The sequence below is a fragment of the Pempheris klunzingeri genome, chromosome 6 (genome assembly GCF_042242105.1).
Source record: "Pempheris klunzingeri isolate RE-2024b chromosome 6, fPemKlu1.hap1, whole genome shotgun sequence".
NCBI lineage: Eukaryota > Metazoa > Chordata > Actinopteri > Acropomatiformes > Pempheridae > Pempheris > Pempheris klunzingeri.
In genome coordinates, this window is record NC_092017.1 from 281,791 (window position 1) to 292,492 (window position 10,702).

General features: G+C 42.7%; 1 protein-coding gene across 1 annotated transcript; it reads left to right on the top strand.

Moving 5' to 3' along the window:
- Positions 1-1,488: 1,488 nt before the first annotated feature.
- Positions 1,489-8,431, top strand: LOC139203232 (protein shisa-like-2A). Its single transcript, XM_070832925.1, has 3 exons — positions 1,489-1,670; positions 6,427-6,563; positions 8,244-8,431. Exons 1-3 carry the CDS (start codon positions 1,489-1,491, stop codon positions 8,429-8,431), a joined length of 507 nt encoding a protein of 168 aa, XP_070689026.1.
- Positions 8,432-10,702: the final 2,271 nt, after the last annotated feature.

The following is a 10,702-nucleotide window of genomic DNA, read 5'->3' on the forward strand; positions in this document are numbered from 1 at the left end:
TAGTCCATGCATTTGTCACTTCTAGGTTGGACTATTGTCCAACCTAGAAGTGACTATTGTTGGACTTATTATCAGGCTGCCCCAATAAGTCCTTAAAGACTCTCCAGCTGGTCCAGAACGCTGCTGCTCCTGTTCTGACCAGAACTAAAAGAAGAGAACATATTTCTCCTGTACTGGCTTCTCTTCATTGGCTTCCAGTAAAATCTAGAACAGAGTTTAAAATCCTTCTCCTTACTTACAAGGCTCTTAAGGGTCAGGCCTCATCATATCTTAAAGAGCTTATAGTACCGTACTACCCCACTAGAGCACTGCGCTCCCAGAATACAGGTCTACTGGTGGTTCCCAAAGTCGCCTGCTGGACTCTTTATTAGATTGTTTGTTCGCTTACACTTGTTTATTTCAGTGAACTTTGTAAAGCACTGTGAGACACTCTGTTGTGATATTGGGCTATACAAATAAAATTGAATTGAATTGAATTGAATTGAATTGAATTGAATTGAATTGAATAGAATTTACCTACATTTGATTGATTTTCCAACTTTAATCCACTAGAGGTGAGGAGATATACATCACCTCTAGTGGATTAAAGTTAGCAGCATAGCTCACTTCTAGTGAGTGTCCCAGTCCTTTGTATGTTTTTCTGTATGTGGCCCTCAGTGAAAAAAGTTTGGACACCCCTGGGTTAAAGCCATCATCAGCATCATGCTCTAGGGACAGTCAATCCACCACTTTGGTCCAGACTGAAATATCTGTAACTATCTCATGTGGATTGGCATGAAAGTTAGAACAGACATGCCTGGTCCCCAGTGGATGATCCCTGGTGACTTTGGTGATCCCCTAAACCGTCACTTTAGCACCTCCAGGAGACATTTGTAGTTTTGAGGTATCGGCCGGATCACCATGACATCTACACACTCTTACGTTCATGTGTCTGCCAGCATGGAAATAAGTAAATAAGGCTCTGATCCCTATGGGCATAGCTTTCCATGGGGGTGTCACACAAACAAAGACAGTGTGACAGTATCACTATTAGAGAACCTTCATGGACTAAAACGATCAGAATAGATTACTCACCTTGTGTGTAGCTCTGGGGTCCCGTCATCACTTCCCCTGTCTTTTTGGTACAATCATACTTTTGTTATCTTTCCTTGCCTGGTCTTATTTGTTAACATCTGCCTCCGACCCAGAAACACCACACAGGCTCAGATAAGGCTCAGTGAGTGTATTAATTATATAGATGTCATCAGCGCTAGTGAATTAATATAGAGCCTCATAATTCATGGATAGAGAGAGAGAGAGAGAGAGAGAGAGAGGGAGGGAGGGAGGGAGGGAGAGGGAGAGATGGGTGGAGGTTCAGTGAGTCTCTGCAGCTCCAGGATCAGGACCAGACCCCTCGTCGCAGCAGCGGGAGATGAGCGGCGTGAGAGCGGCTTTTTCTGTGCGCCACACCGCGTCCGGCTGCCCGTGTGCGGGCACAATGTGTCTGATATGAGCTCGGACTGCGAAAGTTATTACAGCAAAGAAAAAGTGTTCGTGGAGAGCTTCACGTGTCCCAAAGCGGACGGTGACACCACGGCACTTTTCTGCTGCGGGTTCAGTGACTTGAAGTACTGTTGCGATGACCCCAAGAGCTTTTTCCCCTACGAATATGGATACATGTGGTGGTTAAGGTAAGGGCAGAGAAACGCATAGATGTTTGCCTTTTTTTTTTTTTTTTCCTCCCCCATCAGGATGCGTGGCAGACATGTCAGCTGCCCCTGGATGCTGACTGTCATCAGGTTTGATTTCTCCTGCACCTGCTGCAGACACAGGATCACATATGAGACTTTGTATGTAGCAGCTGGAGCTTTTAAGAGTGGAGAAATCATACAAGTTGGGTTTGAAAGCACAAAATCTGTTGCTTATGTCAGTGGTTTGTGTTCAGAATCCAGCATATTGATGGCATTTTGCAGTCAGTCCCTGTCTGGCTTAATTAGGCTCACTGGATGTAAAAAGTGGGAGGCTGAAGACAAACTAGGATGCCTTTTGACTCAGAAAACTGCTCATTATCTTGATGGAGTATTTTTTTTTTAAATTCCTGTAAAATGTGAATAGTTTCTTGATTTCTTTAGTCCTCTGTGGGGGTAAACTGAATATCTTTGGGCTGCGGACAAAACAGGAAATTTGAGGATGCTATCTTGCTACACTGATGGACATTTTTCACCATTTTGTGGCATTTTATCTCTATTATAATTGGAAAACTAATCGATTAACTAAGAAAATGATTGACAGATTAATCACCAGTGAAACTAAGCGTTAGCTGCAGCCCTAGAAAAAACACTGATGGCCCTCAAAAAGTCCTGAGACCTTCAGACTCATGTGGAATCAATGAGTAGGTGACTTCTGACTGTTACCTTTCAACAGCAGATTGTCAGATGTGGAACAATTCACAAATGCATTTGAAACTCTCTCACACCGTTCCAAAGGGACAATGTTGTCTCTCATTCAGTCGACTTCACACAAAGACTTAGATCCACCTTTTTCTCTGCACAAACAAAAATCCATTCACCTCCGTTCGGTTTGGGTGGCAGGATTTTGTGGATTTGGCAGAACTGTAAATGAAACCAAAATTAGATGTCACTAAAGGCAGGTGGGGTAATAAGCTTTTGGCGAAGTGAGCCTTTCAGTGGTCACATAGAAAATGCATCTGAAGGAAAAAACTACATGGGAATGTACAGTGATGCTGTTTGAAAATCAGAACATTCACTCTGCAAAACATTTGTGATGCTCAATATTTTATTATCCAATTTGATATAATATTTGAATGTACATTTGTGAAGCTTTTCAGTGCAGTGAAGGTGTATTATTGTCTCTAGCGGGCTTTTTATCTGTTTTTTAATGTATTACATTGTAACTCGTATAGCGTGCAAGTAAATTATGTCTGTAGCCGACCCTGGGCAGCATAGAGCACTCTGAATTGCCCTGAAACATTACTGTGTGCTTTACTAATCTCCAGGTAGCAGCAGGTGCTCATTTGATAAGGCACAAATGCAGAGTGTGCACTCTGCCGCTCAGACTTGAAGCACAAAAAAAAAAAGTTGTCTGTATATGTGCATGTGTGAGTAGGCACGCAAAGGGTCAATCCTCCAGTGTTGTAATTTTCATAAATCATAAAATCTCAAAAGCGTGTTCTGCCACTACCTGTTTTCATTCAGTACGGTTTGAGACAGTGGTGGAGGAAGTATTCAGGTCCTTTACATCAGTAAAAACACTGACAACACACTGTAAAAATACTCTGATACTTAAAGTACTGCGTTGAAAATGTTACTGAAGCAAAAGTGTGTAAAAGTATAATCCGGAACGTGTAGTTAAAGTATTCAAAGTAAAGCAGAAAAGTGACCCCTGTGTCTGTTGTACTATTATATGTTCTGTCATTAGATTATTGTTCGAGGATTCAAGGATTCAGGGAACTTTATTTGTCATACCAACACACGTTTACACATGGGGAGGTACGGAATTACGTTCTCAGGTCCCATTTTAAGCCAAGATAAATATCAAATAACAAATAAAATATAGAAAATAGAGGTCCTATATAAAATAAAATAGAAGTACTTGGTGCAGGTAGGTGTGTGGGTGTGTGTGGGGTGGGGGCGTGGGATCTACAGAGCACCACCAGAGTTCAGCAGTCTAACAGCTTCTGGAAAGAAGCTGTTCCTCAGCCTGGTGGTCTTCTCCGGATGCTCCACAGCCGCCTGCCCGAGGGGAGAGGGTCGAAGAGAGTGTGCGCAGGGTGGTTGGGGTCCTTCATGATGCAGATGGCCCTTTTAGTGCATCTGCTAGTGTAAATGTCTGTGGTGGTGGGTAGGCCGCTCCCCACAGTCCTCTGTGCAGCCTTCACCACCCTCTGCAGAGCCTTCCTGTCTGCAGCAGAGCAGCTGCCGTGCCACGCGGTGATGCTGGTGCAGAGGATGCTCTCCACCGCACATCGGTAGAAGCTCCACAGGACTGAGCTCCCCAGTCCGGCGCGCCGCAGCTTCCTGAGACACTGGTGGGCCTTCCTGACCAGGTGGGAGGTGTTGCAGCTCCAGGTGAGGTCCTCGGTCAGATGTACCCCCAGGTACCTGAAGCTGGAGCTTCTCGTTGATGCAGAGGTTGTTTTCTCTGCACCAACCCACCAGGTGCTCCACCTCCTCTCTGTACGCGGACTCATCGTTGTTGGTGATGCGTCCCACTACTACTGTGTCGTCCGCGAACATATGTGACATATGATTCATCATTCATGTAAAAAACAGGATCTTTCTGTAGGAGTTGGTTGAGGTGGAGCACAGTTCGATCTATTCATTCTGTATTCATCGGCTGATTATTTTCTCCATCACTCCACTGATTGGTTGGTTTGTAAATATTCAGAAAACAGTGCCAAAACCTGACACAATGAGCCAGAGCCCACAGTGCTGTCCAACCAACAGTCCAAACCTCAGCATCATTAGAAATACATTTAAATCACTCAAATGTTTTTAAGGGAAAAAATGGTTTAAATAATTATCAAAATAGTTGCCAATTAATTTTCTGTCAGTTACATCAGCTGTGAACATTGTACAGTATTTTCCTTTGAGATGTGGTGGAGAAGAATCTTAGATTACTATACTTGAGTAAATGTACTTCCACCACTGGCCTGATGAGTGTTAGTGCTTCTAGAAAGTGTAATGTACATGAAATGGTAGCAAGCAAGGGAGAAAATGTTAATTTCTCTGAGTCACATGAATCACACAAGATGTTCTTTACTAAGTGGTCTTTATGGAGACTAAATGTACCATAAACACAAGCTAGCTGTGCCATAGACTGTTGTAGTCTCCCATGCAAATGAAAGGAGACAAGCACCTGCTGCCTAGTCACAAGATGACTAGTTCTAATTGACAATACCCCCCCCCCACACACACACATACACACACACAGGCCTTGATATCTAGACAGCTCCAGGTTCCCCGCTCACCCACATCAAAGCTCACACACACTCAGTAAGATCTACAGTAAGCTTGTGAGATTTAATGATTTACTTTAGAGGGTGGAGAGGCTTCTTCCAGCAATTGTAGTTTCCATATGTGCAGTAATAAATGGTAATGGTAAATGGTCTGTATTTGTATAGCACCTTTCTAGTTATTTCAACTACTACTACAATCACTTTTACATGACATTCACACATCATTCATACAGGAGTAAACTGTTCTTTCATACTCATCACTCATTCACACTTCATACTCATTCACACACTGAAGCCAGCAAGGCTTCAAGAGCAAGTTGGGTTTCAGTGCCCAAGGACACTTCGACCCATGTTGACCCATAGGAGCTGGGGATCGAACCCCCGACCTTCTGATTGAGGGACGACTGCTTTACTTCAAGCTATTTCACTTTATCGACTTTTATGTGTGCGTGTGTGCGTGTGTGTGTGTGTGTGTGTGTGTGTGTGTGTGTGTGTGTGTGTGTGTGTGTGTGTGTGTGTGTTTGACCATTTGGATGTGCAGAAGAACTCAGAACATGAATTAACATTAGAGCCTGACCAATGCTGTCGGTGTGTCTGGAGATTTACAGTGGCACTAAAAATTATTCAACCCCCATAGCAAATCAGTTGTATTGACAAAATGTACAAAATTGATCATGCATTTGATGTGTTCTATCTCAAGCACACCTGATGCAATGCATGCTAATTTGCAATGGGGGTTGAATAGTTTTGAGCTCAACAGTAAATAATCACTAAAGTTATGCTGCGCTGCTATAGTTGGTGCGTAAATGCTCAGAGCCTCTAGAGAGAGATCACTGGTATGGGATCACCCCTTCTCAACCCAACCACTGTTGATCAGAATGTTAATTTTTATGACAGGATTAACCGTGGTGCTCGCAGATATGACTGTAGTCCCTGCATAAGTTCTTTCTGCGCGTCTTTACACTGTCAAAGTGCTGTCGTCTGTCTGCACTCTCTATGTGACATGGATTCCATGCAAGTGGGACATTCTGGTATTTTGTATTTTGTGTTGGGACATATTGGAAATCTAAATAGTTTGGAAGCACAGGTACTGGAATGCGCTGTAGATCTTCGTCAGGCATATTAAATAATGTGCTAGTATGGGTGTTGGAACATGGCAACAAACTCACATCTTAGACCTAAAAATAACAGATGTCTAGAGAGCTGTTTTTCTGAAAGATTCCAAAGCATTGCTCTCTGTAAAAGGAATATGGTTATTAGGGAAATGTGCTTTTCACTTACTTACCAAGAGCTATTTAAAATTGATGCCACCCATGTCCGTGCATTAAGCGAGGAGGTACAGCCAGAAATATAGCAATATTTATCAATCGTGATCAGTGAATACATTTTAAATCAATGCAGTTGGATACATTTACTGTGTGTTATTTATTATTCTGATAACCGTGCTATATCTTTGCTCTGTTTTATAGTCTTGGAGCTCTGGTGGGTCTTTCTGTAGCAGCCGTGGTTCTTCTGGCCTTCATCATCACTCTCTGCGTTCTCTGCTATCTGTTCATCACCACTAAACCCAGAGGTTTGGACAACGGGCTGCCGCTCCGAGCACCAGGTACTGACTGCAGCTCTGTCTGTCTGCAGAGGGCATTCTGCCAACACATCAATGCAAGGAGCAAACTCATGACATTTATTAATTACTTGACCAAAGGTTGCCACTGGGACTAACTACTCAGCTAGCTAGCGAATGAGTAACGTAACGCTAATGCAGGAAATGTGCTGCAACATTTTGCACAGATGTAAAATTACTAACAAAAACTCTTTGACTAAACACGGTAGCACCAGTAATTGACTTCCACTCATCAAAACTCGTAAACTCAGAGCTTTCATAAAATTTCTGCGTCCGAAGTAGTGAATAACACAAGAGGGGGGAACACGGTAAACACAACCCCATTTAAAGGTACCAAAACACCAGAAGAGGAGCAGAGAGCACACAGCTGGAAGGAGCTCGGCAAACAAACTTTGAAAAGACCACCTATATTCAGGAAGGTAGTATCTGTAACTGTTCAAGTGGGAAAAGGCACCATGAAAAAGGAAAACTCACTTTTTAGGGACAAAAATAGAACAATAGATGTTGAGATCTGCTGTTTTTTAGTTCGACTATTAGACATTTTGCAGAGGGATTTTTTTCCATTGATCAAGCATATGGGGAAAAAAGAGGTGTGATACTTAAAAAAAAGATATGTATTCAGTTTCTTATCCAGAGTTAAATGAGAAGATTGATACTACTCAGTGCGTTTTAGGATGTACAAAGCTGGAGACAAATGGCTAGATGTTAAAACAGAATATTTTGAAGGTAAATATATAGTTTTGTAACAATTTGACTTTTGCTTATTGGTTTACAGTTTGTCTCTCCAGTGTCACCATTGCTTCAATCACAAAAGTGCTCTGAAATATGTCTCCTTCGACAAGAAGTCATTGCATATACATTGTCATTATGTTATTTTTTATAGCCCTCATACTATTATGCTGGAACTATTTAAGAAAAAGTACACCCATCACCTTAAACCTCCATGTTGAACGGACCAGATATAATATCTTCTCACAAGAAACTGACCAACTCTGATACTTACTTACTTTACTAACAGGTTAATTACCGTTAGATATACATAGTGTGCAAGAACAAAGCGTTACACAACATTACACAACATGAGATGGTGTTATTTAACCTGTAATAGCGCTGTCACACTGCGGGTCATGTTACGTAAAGATGTGATTTGGCTTCAGCTCCACAGCCTGCTACTTTGAGTTGTCCTTCAGTATCCTGGGACTGTGTGATGTAATGCAAACTCTGGTTTAAGCAAGTTTCTGTGTTTTGCATAAGTGTTGGGAATGAACTTAACTCTGTAAGAAAACTGCTGGTGTTTAAAATGCTGAAACATTCACAAAAATTGGGGTATTTTATTTCTTTGGCCTAAAAACATTCACATTAAAAAACTCTGCACACCCCTGTTCCACCCACACAGCCGTTGTCACTTATAAAATTTAACTCAGGACTGTGTGGGGCATAGCCAACTTGATTTACATCTCTCCCACTCTCCTGTCACAGGAGACAACTCCCAGTACAGTGAGTTAGGTGATGTAACATGATAGCCAGCACAGCTTCAACCTGAGGTCTGATCAGGCAAAACAACCCAAAACACCTGCAAAGGTTTACTGTACCTGTATCATTCTCAGTCTTTAAAAATGACCACAACATGCACACACGTTCCTGAGTGAACTCTCTGTCTTCCAGGCTCCACTTCGAGTCCACAAGGACCTGGGCCGAGTCAACCCGGCGCCCCCGCTGGCCCTCAAGGCCTCAGGAAGCACTTCCTGAGGGGCAAGCTGGACTGTGACAACCAGCCCCCAGACCCTGACCGCCTTTTCCAGCGTTGCTTCATGGCTACTGTGACATCTATCAACGTGGAGGGTCCTGCGTAGAGCAGTGGACTGTTTGACAATTTCACCAGCTACATTTACCTGTTCAGGCACAAAGAGAGAATTTAGCCCAACTTGTACATGAGTACAGGGTGAGATAGATTTTGATTTCCACATAATCAACATAGTTCTCAACATAGCTTAGTTCAGCAGAACACAACTGCTATGAAGTTCTGAAAAAATTCATCTTAAGAAAAGCTGTAGCTGTAGAACAAGAGTGATGCAAATGTGATCTCAGTGGCTTTACATTTTGCATTTATTAGCTTTCGTTTGGGGAGTCATACATTTTTGTTAATGTTTAGCCTCTATTGTACAGAATCAAAGCAGCACAGAAGTGGTTTTCTCCTGACATACAAAACAAAACTCTAATTGCACATTTTAATTGGAACTTATCATCATTGTAGGCAGCTTGAAGGAGAGTCACCAAAATAAAGCAGCACAATTATGAGCTGCGCTGACAATCAAATACTTTTACGGTGTTAAATCAGCACAAGGAAGTCTTTGGAAAATGGTGTTTGCTGACTGCAAAATCACAAGGATTGAATGCTTTTAATTGGCTTTTAGAAGGATGAGATGAGCTGAGGTATCCTCCGATTTCCAGGTCCAGAGCTTGTTAGCACCCGTTGGTCCAGCATGTCATGTTTCTAGAAAGCAGAAAAGAAATGCAGAAGTCATCGCTTATGGTCAAAATGAGATCCACTGAGAGACAAACTCAAGCCACTCTCTGAATGATGAATAGCAAGTGACTCAGAAAGACTTTTGATGTCCCTGAGAGCCTGATTGATTTTGACAAACAACAAAAACTGTCGACGGACCTGCTGAGCATAAATCACAGAGGGCACTGAGTTTCCCTGCATGCCGCGTTGCTGCTTTCTCCAGACTCTGCTTTTAAAAAGTGAAGGAGGAATGAGGAATGACAGGAGTTAAAGTAATACAGTAGGTTAATGCACCGGAGATAACGAGAAACATATATAAACACCTGGCTTACAGGGCCACTCGGTTCAGATCAGTTTCCTCAGCATGACATCTCAGATAACCCTGATGATGTCATTGGGGTCTTCTCCTACTATCTACTGAAAGATCTTAACAACTATGAGATGGATTCTGATGAAAGTTTGTACAGGCCTTCGTGGTCTCCAGAAGATGAAGAGGAGCCTCTGACTTTTCCTCCACCGCCACCATGAGGTCCACATTTATGGGTTTGTGCGAAATGCCTCAACAAGTATTTTACGAGTTGCTATGACATTTTGTACACACTTTCATGTCACCCTCAGGAGTAATTAACCGCTTCACTTTTGATCTGGCGCCATCGTCAGGTCAGGGTTTTAGTTCTAGTACTAGTACTAAGTCTAGTACTTTGGACCAAATGACCAAATGCCTGCAAAATACCAACACTCCCATCAGCATCAGCTGTTCTTTGTTTAGTGCTAATTAGCTGACGTGCTAAACATTATACCTTCTTGTCATCAGCATGTTAGCACTGTCATTGTGAGCATGTTAGTATGCTAATAGCATGTAGCTCAAAGCACTGCTCAGCCCATAGAACAGTGGACATCCCACAGTGGATGGCATGACATCCACTGTGGGATGTAGTGTAATGTAAACACGTTGATCGCCCCCTGGCGGCCGGCTGCAGTATAAGTCATAAACCCCGCCCCCCTCTATGTTAGTGGATGGGACATGTGCCAAACCAAAAAACAGTAGACGTCAAATGCATCTTACCCAAAGGTGCTGTCTGTCATTTTATCATTTTAGGTAGTTCTTACCACACTGACGCCCGTTCAACAGTTATTTTTTCTGTTAACTTTCCTTTTTATTGGTGATTTCATGCTATAAGAGGGAGGTGTGACGTCATGATTGATAGCTGCTCTGAGTGAAGAAGTCCTGGAGGCACTTGCAGACTCATTTTGAATCTTTCTATAACAGTGATTGTCTGTTTCAAACCATCAAAACATCAGAGTTGGTCTGCAGTGCTTGTGATTGAGTAGGGCGAGTGTATGGCCGCTACCTCGATACTGCAGCCCGGCTCCAGCCCCCGTCATATCGGCAAAGAGTCTGGCTCCAAATAGCGTCACCAGCGCAAGATGGCAGCACCCACATTTTGGCTTCATTTTTGTAAAGGGGGAGGAAATGGAGATTCTTTATAAACTGGTCTGGTACAGCCTCACAGAGCCCAGCATCAGTCTCGTGTGAATACTTGCTTGAAGCTCATTCACAGTCAAAACAAGAACAGATTCGTTGTGGCTGTGCTTAAGTTGTTTTAGTTACTCTATG

Bases quoted from the DNA above. Each gene is read 5' to 3' on its own strand.
- LOC139203232 (XM_070832925.1), top strand. From the start codon at position 1,489: ATGAGCTCGGACTGCGAAAGTTATTACAGCAAAGAAAAAGTGTTCGTG. The intron at 1,671-6,426 runs GTAAGGGCAGAG...TCTGTTTTATAG, and splicing joins GGATACATGTGGTGGTTAAG to TCTTGGAGCTCTGGTGGGTC. The intron at 6,564-8,243 runs GTACTGACTGCA...TCTGTCTTCCAG, and splicing joins GCTGCCGCTCCGAGCACCAG to GCTCCACTTCGAGTCCACAA.